At 26.7% G+C, this 19,672-nt stretch overlaps 2 protein-coding genes across 2 annotated transcripts in view; one reads left to right on the plus strand and one right to left on the minus strand.

Annotated features, from left to right (window-relative positions):
* Nucleotides 1–13,650, minus strand: part of LOC148229820 (macrophage mannose receptor 1-like) — a 28,609-nt gene extending 14,959 nt beyond the window's left edge. Inside the window, exons 1-8 of the mRNA XM_088196948.1 lie at nucleotides 13,494–13,650; nucleotides 12,850–13,101; nucleotides 12,303–12,500; nucleotides 11,989–12,243; nucleotides 11,664–11,918; nucleotides 4,069–4,179; nucleotides 3,685–3,929; nucleotides 2,836–3,088 (exon numbers count right to left, since the gene is read on the minus strand). Coding sequence (XP_088053074.1) covers nucleotides 2,836–3,088; nucleotides 3,685–3,929; nucleotides 4,069–4,179; nucleotides 11,664–11,918; nucleotides 11,989–12,243; nucleotides 12,303–12,500; nucleotides 12,850–13,101; nucleotides 13,494–13,575 — 1,651 coding nt within the window. The 5' untranslated portion in view covers nucleotides 13,576–13,650. The remainder of the gene's footprint in view (nucleotides 1–2,835; nucleotides 3,089–3,684; nucleotides 3,930–4,068; nucleotides 4,180–11,663; nucleotides 11,919–11,988; nucleotides 12,244–12,302; nucleotides 12,501–12,849; nucleotides 13,102–13,493) is intronic.
* Nucleotides 13,651–14,990: 1,340 nt separating this feature from the next.
* On the plus strand, nucleotides 14,991–17,109 carry LOC148229821 (uncharacterized). The gene is made up of 4 exons (XM_088197955.1): nucleotides 14,991–15,190; nucleotides 15,859–16,257; nucleotides 16,324–16,575; nucleotides 16,635–17,109. Exons 2-4 carry the CDS (start codon nucleotides 15,978–15,980, stop codon nucleotides 16,943–16,945), a joined length of 843 nt encoding a protein of 280 aa, XP_088054081.1. The 5' UTR covers nucleotides 14,991–15,190; nucleotides 15,859–15,977; the 3' UTR covers nucleotides 16,946–17,109.
* Nucleotides 17,110–19,672: the final 2,563 nt, after the last annotated feature.

Here is a 19,672-nt window from a genome sequence, read left to right on the forward strand (position 1 = left end):
ATTTTTACGATATTAAAACTAAAGTAGTAATTGGTGAATCAGTATGATTTTTTTTAAATACTTTTTTAGTCTGATATTTAGTTTTAATGTGTTATTCATAGAGACTTTAATTTTTCGCGATTACGATAAAAGTATTTTTTTGTGAATTTCATGCTTTGTCCATTTCAAAAAGGGTAGTATTTATACAAATAGAACAGTTAGAAAAAAATTGTAATCTGTCTAATATTCTAATATTTTGTCCGGGTCCTTGCCTTTTTACCTGGTTATCGATATCATATTTTTTTCCCTTATGTTACATATTTGTTAAGCTCCAAAAACTTTTTGGCGGCACGCACATTTAGAAACTGTTATAGATTAAATTGTTATCTATAAAGAAGATTAATCCTTATAGATAGTTGTAAGTCATTCGTGGTATTTTTTTTTTATACTCTTCAAAGACGCAACGAAACTTTTTGCGAACGTTTTCAGTCAAAATTCAAAAGTATACTGAGCGCTATTATATTTATATATAACTACCCTATCTAGCTTTAAATAGGTAACTGTAAAATGCAATTTTTGTGAATTCCTAAAGTTTATTCTCACACTAATTTCCAAGGCTCAAAACATAAAAAAAAATCGCGTTAATGGCAAAATCCGCGATAAACACTTATCAGCGCTATTTCTTGGTTATTGTATTTATATATAACTACCTTATCCAGTTTAAAATAGATAACGGTAAAATATGCGATTTTTGGAAATTCCAAAAGATTGTTCTCACAGTAATTTATAAGTCGCAAAATATAAAAAAATCGCGTAAATGGCAAACTCCACGATAAACACTTATCAGCGCTAGTTCTGTGTTATTATATTTCTATATTACTATCCTATCTAATTTAAAATAGATAACTGTAAAATATCCGATTTTTGGAAATTCCAAAAGTTTGTTCTCACAGTAGTTTCCAAGGCTCAAAACATAAAAAAAATTCACGTAAGGTCCCACTATAAACATTTTTTTGGTAGGTATTTATAATAAAATTACCGACTTTAGCCTAAGTGTTTTATGATATCAAGTAACTCTCTTAAATTCTTGAATAAAAATATCAAACTGTTTAAGTGATTAATTTTATGATTAAATATGCACAAATGATAAGTAAATATACATATACATATATCTTATGTAGGTATATTATATTTTGTTTAGACCGAATAATGTTTTCATCTTTTAATTCTTTTCTAAAAAATATTATTTATATTTTCGTATGTACGTATATGTATATATATATATATTTTAATATGTCTTAAATTATGTTAATTATTTAATTAATTATAAGATCATGATTTGCATCACATTTATTTGTAATGCATTTTTATTGTTTTGCCCAAAAGACCATCGCCAATTTTGACCAATTGAATTGTCTCTATAGTATGTATGTATACTAAACACAATAATTCATTAAAATACTAAATTAACCTAAATTTTCGATATACAAACATATCATATGTGTATGATTAATGATAGATTAATGTTCTTACAGTTTAATATATAAAACAATAATCGTTTAATTAACTGAAATATATTATATAATATTCGTACTCAGTCGTTATTCGAGATAGAGTGTAGTCATATAAAATATATACCCAAAAACCAACCAACTGTTTATCGTCAAATAGCAAAAAAATGTCTATACCTGTCCTAAACTTTATGCATTCATTGCAGGTAGAGTAGATATATATTTGTAAATTTAATGAAACACTACCGAACAAATCTAATGATAAATTTAAAATCAGCGTTTCATTTTAGTACAAAATATATGTATATCGTACGTATCGGGATGGGAAGCCATACTTTCGAATGTACGTAATAATTAATAAATAATAATGTTTTCATTGACTAATCATTTTCATCGTCATTGCGCTCTGGCACATAAAATACTAATCTTACCGCCTATATCTCGTGAATTTTAATTCTTTGTAAATTTCTCACAATTTACTTGTATTTTATATACCTAATTCCTAAAATATTCGTTACTTGATATTCTCCAAGTATTTTTGCGCTCTTATGACGTGCGCTCTTTTTTAAAGCGCTCATATGACTCTCTGCGCATTTGACGCACGCTATTTTGACCGGCTGCCAAATACTTTAAATATCTAAATAAATATATGTAGATACAAGGTATAAAGAACAAATGTTCAAAAGCCCAGAAAATCCACAAAAATTTTATTGGTCTATGTCTGTTCCTGTTCTCTTTTTGTATCAATCGGTTTTCAACACTATGATCATACTATTTTACGAAGCTCAGGAGCAATTTCTTTTTTTACAAATTTAATCGATCAATTGCAGAATTTAAACACACTTAGACCTTTTCTCAGGTTAAATCGGACAAACTGCAGCCAAATTCGGTATGGAAATTAATTAAAATAATATCAGTAATAGTACATAATTAAGAATCAGAATAAGTAAAAAATTATATTACAATATGTACTATTTTACTAAAATTACGTAAACATATTATATAATATTCAATAGGGTTAATAAATCATATACCTTCCAATGTCAAATGTACTCCTTCATTGAACATATCATGAAATCCAACGTGCATGAGTCCTTTTTCAAAATTTTTGTGTTTTCTGGATGTTCAGAAAACTTTCTTACTAACATCTGAGCTTCAACTTTGCTATTTAGAATGATCAAATCCGCTTCTTCTGCTCTGCAAATTTTAAACGCATCTGCTCAGTTTCTGGGATTTGTGTGCATCTTATAGCATTTGTCTAATTCCAGCTCATAGAAATATTCTGGTAAAAAACATATAAATTAAAATATTTTTAAAAATGAATACAATATAAACATTAATTTACCTGTGTCATATGTTTCACATACGGTATTCTCTGTTACTGTTTTCATGTCTTTTTTACAGACGAAATTTTCTTTAATAGCACAATTTTCATCGTGATATACACCATATTTTCTCAATACGATGCAATCCTCGTTTTCGTTATAGTTATTTGGTTCTCCAGGAGCCCAATGAGAATATACTCTATTAATAGGAGTACCTAATTTAGTAAACATAAAGTTAATCGTAAGTGAAATAATACATATTCCTAATAATTTAGAATTTATCTAATATTTATTTTTGGTTCATAAATATCTGTTAAAATATATTTAAACATATAGAGTTTTATATAATACAATAATAGTATGCTTACGCATCCTTATTATTAAAGTATATTTTAAAGTCTGTTTTTAACAAATTTATTTAGTAATATACGATCTGTAATCTGCCTAGCAATGTGTTCTAAAACTTAAGCCTAAACTTACAGTATGTGCTGAAAAATAATTATGCTATCATGTCAATCAAAGCAAGAGTCCGCAAAAGAATTAAAAAATACAGGTGCTATTGATATGTAATTAAACTTAAGTGTTGGGTATAAACTATCATAACTTAATTACGTACTTTCTTTCAGTTGAAACTATTTCCTGTTTTTGGGTATGCTATCTGAATTTTACTGGAAATAAAGCTAGCAAAAACCGCCTATTGACATAGGAGGTTTTGACGCTTAAGATTTATTGACACCAATGATGAAAGGCAAAGCTTACAAATATACAAACCCAGTTATTTATTAGAAACATACCCATCAGATTATTTTTTTTAAGTAATTGCAATAATATTGACATTATTTATATAAAAAATGCTAATTGTTTTTAACCTTTAAGTTTCCTTTAGAAAATGTATCATAATTCCCAACATAAAATCGTGTTATAAAATGATCGGTAATTTTTAATATAGCCAATAATTCTTCCCTTGAAGCAGTTATCAACAATTCTCCTCCTTCAGCTGCACACGTTGTTATGGCTTCGGAAAAATTTTGTTTAAAATTATGCACTTTATAAAATGCGCCAAATTTTCCCAAAAACGTATAATCTTTTCTAAAGAATTTATCTGGTTTTGAATCTACAACTATAGAATTACGTTTATATTTAACAGCATCAAAATTTTTGATATAAAAATACAATACTGTACCATTGGGTTGTGTTAGTTCAGACAATTTTGTTTTGGAGGGTTGTTCGCAAATAAAAAATGCGTGTGTTACAAAGTATATCGTTTAATCTGCCATCTTTATCTATAGCCAAGCAATGTCGATCTTCAATAGTTGGTTTTCCTAAAGCCCATTTTGCGTAAAGGACATCAGGGAATTGTTCATCTAAAATTAAATTAATATAACACATAATTAAAAAAGAATGCAAAATTTTATATTACATTTTTTTAAACTATTTATATTTTTTCTACTGTAGGGTGATCCAATTTGAGTTTCTAGAACTATAAATCAGAAGACTTTCAATAATCACGCGTGTTCAAAGTGTCAAAGTGAGGCGTCCATTTAATTGTTATTATTTTTCATAATTAATCAAATGTTCAATTTATTAAAAAATTTAAGAGACGTCCTTAAATTTGTATGTTATTTTTTTAAAGTTTAGAAACTAAAGTTGGATCGTCTTTTAATATAAATAGAAATTCAAATACACTTTTATGTTAGCAAGAAAAAAACTTTTCATTAAGGTACTTTAGATGATTATTTAATTAATTAAGACTTAGAATTAATCCAATTGTCTATATATGTTTGCAGATAATCACTAGCTGTTAAACACAAACACGACACTCGATTTCAATATATAATAACAAGGCAATTAAAAGTTTAATAGATACCAAGAACTGTAATGTAATTTCCTTTCTCAAATAGTTCATATACTCCTATGTACGCCAAAGTAGGAAATTTTGTATATTTAGCTGTATATTTAGGTTCTCTAAACATCGACGATATAAAATCCTCCTTTGTCTTGTCTCGGATTATAGCCAAATTAGATCCTTCTGATTCACAAATTACTCTAGCATCTGCCCATTTTCAGGAGTTCATGTGTATTTTATAGCATTATTCAATTCCAAGCAAGTGTCTGTATTCTAAAAAAATATTTATTAATTAACTAGTCTAAAACAATGTTTTGTGCGTGTATTACCTGAATCTTTTGAAGCGCAATCTGGGTTGTAATGAGTTATTCTATAATCTGTATCATTTTCAAATGCAGACTTCTGACAGATAAACGGATTTTTATCACTACACAAAAAATCGTGAAGATTTCCATTTTGTCCCAAAGCTATGCAGCTCTCATCTGGAGCACCCAGAGGTTCATTGGGCAAATCTCATTTGTTGTGGTAGTATTGTATAGGTTTTCCTGTAAATTTTATTTGGTTAAAATATTATAGTCTATATAAAATTCCAATATTAATAATGCTTAATACCTTTTAGTGTTAAATTCTCTTCTGAAGTAAAGTACCTGTGCATTCCTATGTAAATAAATACACTATGGGATTCCTATGTAAATAAATACACTATGGGATAGGATAAATACACGAGTGCTTGTGGTATGTATGCAATCGCGCAGATATGTTTAACCAACTTTTCATTATGACTATTTTTATTTTAATATAAATAAGTAAATAAAACAGATTTATGGTTAACTTAAATCGAAATATTTTCTCTATTCGAATGATAAATTATCAATTTTTTTATTTCAGCTTTTTAATTATCATATAAAAAAAATTACCATCGCAAATATTAATATCCTAAATAAATATTTAGCCAGTACAAAATATTTATAAAACCTTTTTTCATTATGAAATATAAATATTTTAAATTCAAACGTTTTCTGAGAATAGTAATCAAAACCTGATTTTTAATACACAGAATCTTTGCCACACAGTCTTTAATACCTAAATATATATATAAATTATATATCATTGAAAAAAATATAGAGCGCTAAATGGAGATTATGTTAAGAAATAAAACTAGTTTTGACGAAAAAGTTGATTTCTCCCCTAGACTGACTAATTATCAACCTCACTCCGTAGATAAAATAAATAAAAATACATGTTATCGTATTTTATTTAGAAATTAGTTATATTTTGGTTATACTTTATTTCAGTTTTAAATTTATCTTTTGTATGTCCTCTTTCTTTTAAATCTATGATTTTTATTATTTAATATTTCGTTTCTCACGGATTATATTTTTAATTATTTTATTTTGCACGTTTAACAAATATGTAAATAATTTCATGTATCATATTTATCTACTAATATAAACTAAACAAATAATCAAGGGTCATTTTTATCAGTAATAATTTGGATTTATATTGAATTTTTAGCTAACCTAAATTTATGTATGTATGATTGTTTATATTTTTCAATGTATATTAAATTAAAATAACTTCTCACATTGTTAAATAATTTACTTGCTTTGATCAAAAACTTGTATTATATAATGCGAAATATTAATTATTTTAAATGTGTTAAAAATTAATTAAGCTTTTTTTATATAACAATTTAATTAGATTAAATATTCATTCAACTGAAATAAATATATTTACACAATCTACGATATAAAATAAAATTGTTGTTCATTGAAATTATTATTATTGATTTTTTTATATAATCAAAAATAATATAAATTTTAATATTTTATTTGAAATATAAAACTATGCATAATAATTGTGAATTTTTAATAAGTCAACTATTTTTAAACACATGTAAATTAATTACTTGATTAAATTTGTAAAGCATCCTTTTAAGCAACATCTTATTAATCTTACATATAAATAGTTTTTTTAAGTAAAAGTGACTTTTTTGTAGTATTTAATAATAATGATAAAAAATATATACATATGATTTTTTTGTATTTTTTTAATTAAACCAGAGAACACAGCGTCTGGTTTTCAAAACAAAACAACCAGTTTATTATAAAAATACAACTAGATATATTTAAATTATGTCTATTATCGTAATTTACAATGAACGAGATCGAAGCCTAATTGCTAATACTGATACAAATTATGACGATATCTATGAAATAATCTGACATTGACAATAATATTGCAAAATAATTCCTAAAGATAATATTTAATTTGAAACTAATATTCTATGACGATTTAATACAAACTTGAGGAAAATACATAATGTTTAAAATTCAATGTCGTAGGGGTCAAAATTTAATTTATCAATTAAATCTACTCTTGGATGTTTTCATGAGCTAGAAATTTGATTATTCCAACAGTTATTAATAGCTATTAGTCACATATAATAATATTTGTACTAAGAAATATTTAAAAATGGTTTGATGATCTCAGCTAAGGTAATTATAAAAATATTTTTTTTATATTTCTTATTATTTATTTTGGGACTTTGTATTTTTAAGAATTAAATTTAAAAACATTAATACTCATTCGGAATAATTATTTAAGTATAGAAAAGCGAAATTTATTTTGTTTGACTTTTTTTACTCAAAAGCACATTTGATTTAGTATTAAATAGTTTGAAATATTTTATTATTGATTAAAACACTACATATTACAGATTAAAAAATATTTTTAAAAACGTCTCGAATTGGATACCCCTAAAATTTGCTCTTACATACACATATGTAAGAACTGTAAACCGGAATGTTCAGTTTCTTGGTTTATGACAATAACAATAAATGATTATAACAATAAAAATAAAATAAATTTCAGTCAAATTAAATAAATAAATATAATATAAATTCGGCTTATAATAAATATAGTTCAGAACTTATCTAATATGACGTTTACACGTTTAGAAGCGTAATAAACGTTATCTTATGTATGGTTCTGTCATCAATTTATTTAATAAACGCTTGTAAATGAACGTACTAATTTTAATCTTGGCTCAGTATATATGTGCCTGTTTATATGTAAACATTAATTAACACAATCATGTTCGCAATATATTTTTAACATGAAGTTTATATATTTTTTCTTATTCTTTATAATATCGTTGTCTTATATATCAACAGCAAGTCGAAAAGGTAATTTATTAAAAACATATATTTCTTACTTTTAAGTGATCTTTTGACAGATATATTCCCGTCATGGTCACACACTACTTGATGTCATGTGAGAGTGTTGCCACTTATCACGCTCGCATTATTTATTTATTTAAATTAAATGCGTCAAGATGGTTAAAAAAATGCATCGTATTATTTTAATATACAGAAAATATATAATTAAAATAATACATAGAAAGAAGCAAACAAAAATCATAAAATATGTAAACTATATGATACGAACCGGGCCAGCTCCTCGTAGCTGACATTAAACAGTGCAATGCCAGCGTATTAAGGATCCGTATGGCGAGAGCCATAGGCAAGTCAGCAAGTGCAGACGTCTTAGCCCCAGCGGTCATCAAAAGAGGGCTTGATCGTGAATCTCGAAGACGTTCTGAAACCCAATTTGTATTAATTGTATTGACGTCTGTGTTTTGTTTCGTGTGTGTGGTGTTACTAAACGACTATTATATTGATTATAATTACGTTTGTTCCTTGCTTATTATTTTTTTTTAATGTCATTTTCGGGATTTCGAAATTCATAATTAAAATCTCCACACTACCCTTTAACACTCCATTAAATTTTTAACGAGTACAATACTATTAAATTATACAATAAAAATAATTTAAAAATTATGTTTGTATATTAATAATATTATGTATATTTTTTTAAGGTATATTTTATATTTTTTGATCGATTTATATTCCTCTTTTCAAGTTTTCTATTTAGTAAAAATATAAATTATTAATTTTCGTTATAAATTACTGATTGAATACCAGTTACGAATAAAATATCATTAATGATTAATTAGACTGGAAAGCAACACATAATATTCTATATTACTAAGGGTGTTAAATATGTGCAGCAAATTTGCTAAATAGATATATAACTATCAAAAATTTCTAGATATTAATTTGATTATAAATAATATAGTATCATCTTTAGACGCTATTCAATATGATTAATCAATAATTGCTCTATAAAAACATTAAATTAAGTTAGCTTAGTGTCTATCGTTCTTGTTGTAAAATATTATCAAAAGTATATTTTTGTTATAAAGCTTCCTATATAAACTGTTTCTACTTTGTGACTGAATTCGGAAATCTAATGAAATAAACGTTCGTGCTTACGTGTATTTTCATTATCGTCCTTTATTAATGTTTCTTAACTATTTTTAGCATATACACTACACAAAAATAAGAAAGTTAAATGGAGTGTTGCAAAACAATTATGTGAAGATAATGATGGGCATTTAGCAACACCCAGAAATAAAGAAGAAGCAAATATAATAAAAAATATGTTCGGAGTAAAAGAGCAATCTGTTTGGTTGGGATTTCACGATATTTTCAAAGAATTTGAATTTATTACAATAAATGGAGACTCAATGCAAAATTATTTTATTCAATGGCAAAAAGACCAACCTGATAATCACAGAAATAAAGAAAGATGTGTTTACATAAGTTACAAAGGACAACTTAACGATTTTAACTGCAGAAGTCATTTGTATTAGGTTTGTCAAAATAATGTTACGCCCGTGCAACAGCAAAATAATACCAAATGCTTCACGAATGACATTGGTATGCATTATTTAATAAATTATGTTTTTAACTTAACATATGTAATAACTGTTTTTTTTTACAATAGCCTACATGCATGCAGAAAAAATAAATAAATGTTACAAGATACATTTGAATCCACAGAAGTGGTCAGTTGCCAAAGCAATTTGTGAAGCAGAAGGCGGTACTTTGGCTATAATCAGAAATGAAATGGAGCTTGAATTTATAGTCGAGATGTTTAATCGCCCTGATTACAATAAAAGATATACTAAATACCCAAATCAATTGTTAATTGGCATCCACACTTTTTACGGAGATAAGAAAATCGTTACAATATTAGGTACTGTATTTAATATATTTTTTGTTAGCTTCGTATTTTAACTTTCTTTTATGTTTTCAGATGAAAATTACCATAATATCTTTGAGATTGACCAATATTTAAAAGAGCAAATAAAATTCAAGTTTATAGAACCCTGCGGTGCTATAAATAAATATGGTCAAATATCAGATTTCCCTTGTCTCGTGCCGGCGTTTTTTATATGTGAAAAATCTTTGTTATCAGCAGAAAAATATTATTTACATAATGTGACTATGGAACGTACAAAAGTGCACGAAACTGAATATTTTGGTTCTGTTATGAATTTGACAGTTAATGCTGGAAAAATAAAGATTTTACCCTAACATCTACAAAAATATCCAATATGTTTTTTTATATACTGACTTAAGATGCGTTATAAAAAATATGTGCCTATTACAATAATTATCACATTAGTTTTATTATATGCTAAGATGAATATAAATTTATTTACAGTACTGTTGGACTAAGATTAGGAGCTAACCACACCTTTAAAAATCTAAAAGTCTAAGACATGCAATACACATAACTATGACATCACCTTTTTTGATGCAGCACATTTTTTGCTTGCTTTTAAAATTATTTTTTGACACCGTTTACTTACTTGTTTTTTGACTTTTAGAAATTATTTATAAGAAAATATTTTGAAACTTAGCCTTTTGAGTAGTGAGTTATTTAAGCACATTTGTTAATTTGTTAGAATACACCTGGGAGCGAGTTAATTTTACGTATTTTTCATTTTTATTTTTATTCTAATTTATTTATTATTATTTATATTGCATTTATTGTAAATAATAAAAATAATTGGTGTTTCTCAACGTTGAATTGCTTTGACTGATTTTACTACTTTTATGTATTAGCGTGTTTTAAACATTTTTTTAATAATAAATTACATTTTTATTATTTATTTTTCGGCTTTACGTACTCCTTAATTTATAAAAAAAAATATATATAAATAATATGTTTTTTATTTATTATTTCTTTATATATTATTTATCGCCGTACTTGTACGGCGATACCGCTCAAAGGGTTAAGTTATTTTAATTTTAGAAGTATTAAAGTAAAAATGTTTTTGTATGATTTAATAGTAATGATAAAAAATACATATACATAAAAAAATATTAAATTTTATAAATTAAAAATTATAGAACACAGTACCTGGTATTTCTCATTTAGAATTTTAAAATTTTATATAACGCCGAATCAACAACTTAACTGCTGCCGTTATCGTAACTTATATTTAATTTATAATACTACGATATGTATAGAATGATCTGACATTGAGAATTATGATGCTGAAGAATTCACAGAGATAACTTCTAATTTGAAAATAATATTCAATGACGATTTAATATAAACTTCAAGAAAAATCTTGATCTTTGAAATTCAATGTCGCGGGGGTCAAATTTTTATTTATCATTTAAATCTACACAGACGTTTGCATCAGCTAGAATTTAATTATTCCAATAATTAGGATTAGCAAACAGACAGTTTTTAATAATAGTTGTATTAGGAAATATTTAAAAGAATGGTTTGATACTCATAGCTAAGGTAATTTTAAAATTTGTAAATAAATTAAATATTTTTATTCTTCTCAATAAAATAGTATTTTGTATTGTATTATTAACAAAACTTAAACTTTTATTATCAAACAATGTAATTTCTTCAGAGAGTGATGAATAATCTTATAAAAATGTTACTAAACGCAATTAAAAATAAAGGAAATATTTCCATTCATTTAATAAAAGCATTTATTTTTCGTTTATTTGTATATCAATGAAACATAAACTTTATTATGTAATAAAATTACACAAAAATGCGCTTATAGCCATAATCCCTAGAAGCAACCCTTATTTATAAATGTATATCAGATACATATTGTTTATTCGTCAGGTAATTGATGATGGTTTGGTTTTGTTTCTATCACCAGTGGCAGTTTTGGCGCAAATGTTTTTTTCGTTATAGGAGCAAAAGAAGAAGTCAATGCTTTTTCGCAGACAAAAAATGCTCTTACATCATCGCAATTAACATCATTTAGAGTCCCATCTCTAAATATGCTTCCGCAGTCTTCACTTCCAAGCTGATCGTCTGGTTGAAATACTGACCATTTTTCATAGCCACTATCTGATAATAATTTACCTGTGAGAAAATACGCAAATTAAATTATCATTATAGCCATACTGACACATTAAATAAATTCATTTAATACCATCTACTGTTAAGTGAACTCCTTCGTTAAACATATCTTGAAATCCCACATGCATGATCCCCTTGTGAAAATTGCCAGCTAGTTTGCTCTCTGGATATTCCTGCATCTTTGACACTAACATTTGAGCCTCAGATTCACTGTTTATGATAACCAAATCCGATTCCTCAGCTCTACAAATTCTGAACGCATCTCGCCAATTTCTTGGTGTTGTATGCAGCTTATAACATCTGTCCAATTCGAAGATGTAGAAATAATCTATAAAAGTAATAATTTGTAACTATTAATCGGATATATAAATATCATGGTGAAATTACTAAGATCATAGGTTTCGCAATCAGGATTCTCTGTCACAGTATACATATCTTTCCTGCATACAAAATTTTCTTTCGTAGCGCAATTTCCATCGTTATAAGTTACATCCTCTTTTAGCACAACGACGCAATCTTCATTGTCAAAATTATTGTTAGGCTCTCCTGATCTCCATTCATGATAAATTTCTTCAATTGGAATGCCTAAAAATACATATTTTATATAAATACTTCTGTGATAGGACTAACAATGATTATACATAATTGTTTCATGCATAAATTTAAGCATATTTTTTACAAAATTGTTATTGACAATAGTTGTGTTTTAACATAACTGGCGAGCTAACGTATGTAATGATTATTATTTTCCTCTTTGTGTTAAATAATATGTTGAACTATTTTTTTTATAAAAGTAAACTTAATATAAAAAAATCTTACTTAAAACACTGTTGTGTATGTATATGTATACATAAAAATACCTGCAATTTCGTATGCTTTTTTTTAATGAAAAATGGGCAATAAATAAGTTTTAATTTAAATGTTCATTATATACCATCAAGTGTAACAAAGTTTCCTTCGGAGAATGTGTCATGAATTCCAATGTAAAAGTGCGTGACAGTTGGTTTCGCAAGCTTAAATATAGCCTGCAGTTCCTTTTTCGACGAAGGCAGCAATAATGATCCTCCTTCAGCTGAACATGTTGTTATTGCGTCGGAAAAATTTTGCCTTGCGTTGTGAACTTTATAGAAACCTCCAAACTCACTTAAGAGCGTATAATCTTTACGAAAAAATACAGCAGGGGAATCTGAACACAAAATAATACAACATGTTAAAGCAATCATATTTTTATAAACATATTACATACAAAAATATAAATAAAATGACATATTTTAAATCACAAAAACTTTAGATGTATAAAAAAAAATGTTCTTAAATTTATGCGTTCATTAATATGCAGACGTATTCTTAGAAAATATGCGTTCAAATCAGTATAATAAAAACAAGTTAATCAGAGGTTAGCGTTTATTTATGTGTTTTTGTTTACGCAGAACAAAGGCAGAAAATAAAATTAATTTATTAGGAGTTCTGAATCTTTATGAAATGATAAAAACATATTTATTGCATTAATCTACATTTCTTTTTATTAATAGAATATAATTCAGAATCGCAATTATGGTTTTTATATTAAAAACTTACCGCATGCACTTATATCCAGTATAGATAAGATTACAAGAAGCAGTAAATAGACAAAAACTTTCTTTTGATTCCACTTGTACATTTTTTTATTAAATTTAAATGAATTTAAAGAGCACACACAAACGTGCCTACTTGACTTCGATGTGAGGCCAAAAATGAAATCCATAACGTGGTAGTGAACCAGGAATAGCAAATTATCGACTCGCGGCCTGCGATTATAAATATTTTCTTGGGAAAAATGCAGAGTAAATAAAACCACAGATTTTTTTCTGAATATTTGTAATATACAAAAAAACTCTAATTCTAAATTAAAATCTAAAAAAACGCATTAATTTTTACCGCATCATTTGTCTCATATATTTTAGGAAGCTTGTATGACTTATTTAGACATTTTGTGTTTTTCTGTCTTTTTAAAAAAAAATTTAGTATCCGGTTTTTTTGGTAATATTTTTATAAAAATTAAAATTACTTTTAATGCCATATTTCTGTAAACATGTAATAATAGTTTAAAATCACAAAAATCAATAAAATATCTGAATAATATAAAATCAAAAAAATATCTGAACAATTGATACAGCCGGTGCCAAACATAAAATATTGCGGTACGCAATGTGATGAAATGCACTGATAATTATTAAATATTTTTTAGGCTTGCATTAATTTTAAAGTAACGTAGATAGTCTTACTAGATAAATATAAGAAAAAAAAAAATTTTAAAGGCGTATATTAGCTATAGCACAGCGTACTAAATTCACTTTAGTTCAACTCGTACCAAGCGGAACTACGCCGAGTATCAACCAAGATGACGTTTCGAAGATTGAAAAAAACAGCCGCTTCCCACTTTGGCTAAGTCAATCAGTCATGTTTTTTATAACTTCACAATTTATACGGAGAATTTTAAAACTGTTGTGAATTAAAAATCTTATATTTTTTGTGTTTTTTTTAGAAATGTACCAAATATCTCTAAGCATTTTAATTTAAAAATAAGAACTCGTTTTGAATAATAATTTTAGTATAGAGAAGAGACACAGTCATATAACTTTTTTTTACTTAAAAGCATATTCATAGTTGATGTTGTCTTTAGTATTATTTTGTTGAACATATTTTATTAATGATTAAAACATTTCATATTATATATTAAAAACATAAGGAAATTGCATATTTTATTTTAAATATCACTTTCGAATTGGATACCCCTTAAATTCTCATACATATGTAGCAACTGAAAACCGGAATTCTCTGTTTCTTGGATTTCTAAAATTTATATTGGATACGATAAATAGAATTAAAGTAAATTTTTATTAGTCAAATTAAATAAATAAATAAAATTTAAGTTTACCTTATAATAAATATGAATTAAAAGACGATTACAAAGCAATATTTATTATTAATAAAATGCATGTTGAATGTTATCTTATGTTATTATAGCTCTGTTCTATCATTTTTTTAATTTAACGTTTGTATATTATATGAAAGTACTAATTTTAATTTTCCCTCAGTATATGAGTGCCTGCTTATATGTAAACATTAATTAACACTACACTATTATTACAATATTTTTTTAATATGAAGTTTATTTATTTTTCCTTATTTATTCTCATATCATTGTCTTACATATCAACAACAAGTCAAAAAAGTAATTTAATAAAAAACATCTTACTTTTAAGCGAACTTGTGACAGTTTTGTGTTGTGTTTCGTATATATAGTAATACCATAAATAATATATTTTATGTTTATAATCTATAACTAAAAGACTTCTATATGGATTTTCTATAATTTAGTTTGTTTAGTGCTCATCCTATTTTTTTATTACATATAATATATTCTTTTTGAGCTGACTCTTTATGAAATAAGTTTTAATATTTTTATATGAATGACTTTACTCGATTTTAATTTACCATCACATCTGTGACGCTCGATCAAAATTATATTAATATAATTATATAATATTTACTGATTCTAATATTTCAGATATGATCCATATTGGTCGATCTTAGGTCTTTTAGATCAATAGTCATATAATTATGCAACTCGGCTATTGTACTGGTTTGGTTAAAATAATTTGTGCTAAACAATAGATTAAAAATACTGTACGATTTACAATAATATAGTATCATATTTAGACGCTATTCAATTTCATAAAATATTACAATAACTGCTTAATAAAAAATATAATATCAAAATTAAATGTTCATTATTCTCATTGTCCATTATTTTAGTTGTAAAATACAACAGCATAACTATTTTTCTGTTATATTTTCGTTATAAAGCTTCCTATAAAAGCTGTTTATACTTTGTGACTATGTTCATGCTTACATGTATTTACGTCCCTGTCCTTTATTAATGTTTCGTAACTATTTTTAGGATATACACTACATAAAAATGAGAAAGTTAAGTGGAGTGTTGCAAAACAAAAATGTGAAGATAATGATGCGCATTTAGCAACACCTAGAAATAAAGAAGAAGCAATTATAATAAAAAATATGTTTGGAATTAAAGAGCATTGGGTTTGGTTGGGATTTCATGATATTTTTAAAGAGTTTGAATTCATTACAATAAATGGAGATTCAATGCAAAATTATTTTATTCAATGGCAAAAGGACCAACCTGATAATTACAAAAATAAAGAAAGATGTGTTTGCATAAGTAACACCGGACAACTTAACGATTATAACTGCAGAAGTCGTTTGTATTATGTTTGTCAAAATAATGTTACGCCCGTGCAACAGCAAAATAATACCAAATGCTTCACGAAAGACATTGGTATGCATTATTTATTAAATTATGTTTTTAACCTAACATATGTAATAACTGTTTTTTTTATAATAGCCTACATGCATGCAGAAAAAATAAATAAATGTTACAAGATACATTTGAATCCACAGCAGTGGTCAGTTGCCAAAACAATTTGTGAAGCAGAAGGTGCTACTTTGGCTATAATCAGAAATAAAATGGAGCTTGACTTTATAGTGCAGATGTTTAATGGTCCTAATTTAAAAAAAAGATACACTAAATACCCAAATCAATTATTAATTGGCATCCATGCTTTTTACGGAGCTAAGAAAATCAGTACAATATTAGGTACAGTATTTTTTATATTTTTTGATTTACTTATTGTTTTAATTTTTTCATATTTTCAGATAAAGATTACCACAACATATTTGAGCTTGACCAAAATTTAAAAAAGCAAATAAAATTCAATTTTATAGAACAGTGTGGGGCTATAAATAAAAATGGTCGAATATCAGATTTCCCATGTCTTGTGCAAGCATTTTTTATATGCGAAAAATCTTTGATATCAACAGAAAAATATAATTTACATAATGTCACTATTGAACCTGATGAAAATAGTGGTGATAAAGTGATACGTACGAAAGTCCATGAAACTAAATATTTTAGTGCTGTCACGAATTTGACAATTACTGCTGGGAAAATAATGCTTTTACCCTAATATCTACAAAAACATTTGATATTCTGTCTTAATATGCGTTTTAAAAATATGTGCTCATCACAATATTCTTAGAAAAATGCACATTGTTAATTAAAATATGCTTTAATAATAATAAATAAAATACTATATGGGGACCGATTTATTTGGCCACAAATTACTGGCAACATTCTTCATCTTTCGTGGACCACGACAGAAACGCGACGGCCGCCGTCCACTTATAATTTATATCACAATAAATATGAATGTAACTAGTATATAAATTCAATCAAGTGAAGATATCTTCGTCAAAGCCGGCATAAAAAGTTCGAGACTGTTACTGAGACTGAAACCCAAAACTAGATATTTTCAAGAATAGAAGGATTTTTTGGTGCTCCGTTTAATAATTAAAAAAATGGCAATATACAACGTTCTATGATAATACAGCAAATTTTAACCAAAGTTTAAATATTAAAATAAAAATATGCTAGTATAGAGAATAATAAGTATATTAACCGAACTCCTTCAAATAGATTTACCAATCATGAGAGAATATTTGCCATGCAGTAGTTCCAAATTAAAATATTATTTTAATATGTTTACGAATTGAAGTGTTATGAAGGACATAAGTCAACGCGTTTTTAACAAATTTTAACAAAGAAAAACACGCTCTTTTTCTCTCTCTCTTCTTCGAAAATCTCTCTTTTCAGTTAATTTTCAGCTAGGCAATAAAAACACTCCATGTGCAAAACGATACGATACGGCACAGCTTAATTTTTTATATTGACAGGGTTAATGAGTTTGTTTTTCTGGGTTCTCTTATGAACGCAACATTTATATAAAAAGCACCTGAGTCCAAGGTATTCGGCAGACAGATATTTCTCAGTAGTTACATAAGGGCTTGGAGTTTGAGCATAATATTAACTACAACCCTTATCTAACTGGACTTTCACTTCATGATACTGCGCAGACTGAGACTATACCTGACGTCCAGATAGGAGCCTGCTAATATTTAAAAAAAAATATGGAACATTTATTGCGTATGTGTAAATTTCCAAACCTGGGTATTTTGCGTCTGCGTGCTTTTTTTTCCTATTCTTCGCACAATTCCTAACGAAAGATATATGTATATATTGTGAAAATGTTATAAGCAAGTAAAAAAAATATTTATGTACTTGAATATCCCTGCCGCGTTTTGTGCTAATGTGTTTGTAATCACTTCTCTGGAGTACCAGCTATGGAGTATTTCAAGCGATCTGGTTTCCACTTCAGGAATGTCTTAAGTCAGAGATAGCGAATCTTTGGCACGCGTTAAATGAAACATTTTTTTCTCACGTGAAAGATTTACAGATGATATTTTATATTATTATAAAGTGTTATATAATGAATATAATTTTATATACTTACAAACTTACAAATATATTTTTCTTATTAAACAGTAAATATAAAAATATTTTAATTTAATTCATCATCATTAAAAAGTGGTTAATTTTCGATAATATACTAACATTGAACTTTCATTAAATTGAAGGGCTCTCAGAGTGATTCTTTAAAATAATGACTTCTTCGCACTTAGCCTCACTCCAGATCCTGAATTTTTGTTTGTTCGAGATGAATTGAGGATCGCTAATTATTGCAATATGTGACTGTATTTTACACGGAAACAGGTTTAAGGTTCAGAATACGCTGGAGTAGCCCAGACGCCCTTCGGGTCGATGTGCTCGATTCTTCTACAGCATTCTCCCTTACACATTCAACTGTGTCTTCGTTTCTAACCGAATGCGTCAGCCAGTTCGTGAAAGGTCGTTTATTGAACCCTGTTCTTGAAAACGAGCAATCAAACGTCTAGTGGTTTAATTTCTTGAAAACTTGTACCATAATGGTTTCGATATCATAGCTGAATTATTTAGTTATTGTATTTTATTTAGTCAAAATTATTTATCCTCGGTTTTGATAGTACACTTGCAATTTGTTTTTCTCTTCTGTCGTAAATTTCTTAATGGTTAATTTCCAAGGCCTTTTTATATAAATACCGGTTTTAAATCCTTGATGGTATTAGACTTGTAACAAGAATAGTCGATTTTATACATGAAAACGTAAAACATTTTTCGATTCAACACAATTAATAATGGTACAACAACATCTAATGGTTAAGTCTTGGTAAAGTGCTTAATATATATAGTTGGTTTATGTTAAAATTAATGTTATTTATGTGAACAGATTTACAATTATCACGACTTAGATGAATAACGTTATTCTAAATAAAATAATCTAATAAGAATCTGATTGAGTGCAGTATATAATTTTATTCAATACACGTTAGCAATGGGTAGATGAGCCATACTAGTTTTGTAAAATATTTAATATATATATATATAATCTTATCGAATCGCTTGTAATGTAGTTCAATGTCGAAAAGTTGCCAAGTCATCTCAAGGCTTGAATTTAATCAGGCGATTGAAATTGAAATGCTGCTGAAGATCTAAACTAAGACTTGCTCATCGTAATACTGATTTAGTTCTTAAAACTGTATTATCGTTATTCTATCTATCAAAAAATTAAAACTTTTTCCCCGTCTCAGAAACCAATTAGAAATGGATAATATCATATGTTCTACGATTTAAAAATAATTCAACTTTATTGGATTTTATAATATATTAAAGCAAATCAACGGTATTTTTCTTGGCTGACATATGGATATAAAAAACAACGATCTTTTATCTGTGTTTTATTCTGATTTTGCCCGAACCT

Source organism: Plectrocnemia conspersa, unplaced genomic scaffold (genome assembly GCF_051122295.1).
Source record: "Plectrocnemia conspersa isolate PC_06_02 unplaced genomic scaffold, ASM5112229v1 ptg000011l, whole genome shotgun sequence".
Lineage (NCBI taxonomy): Eukaryota > Metazoa > Arthropoda > Insecta > Trichoptera > Polycentropodidae > Plectrocnemia > Plectrocnemia conspersa.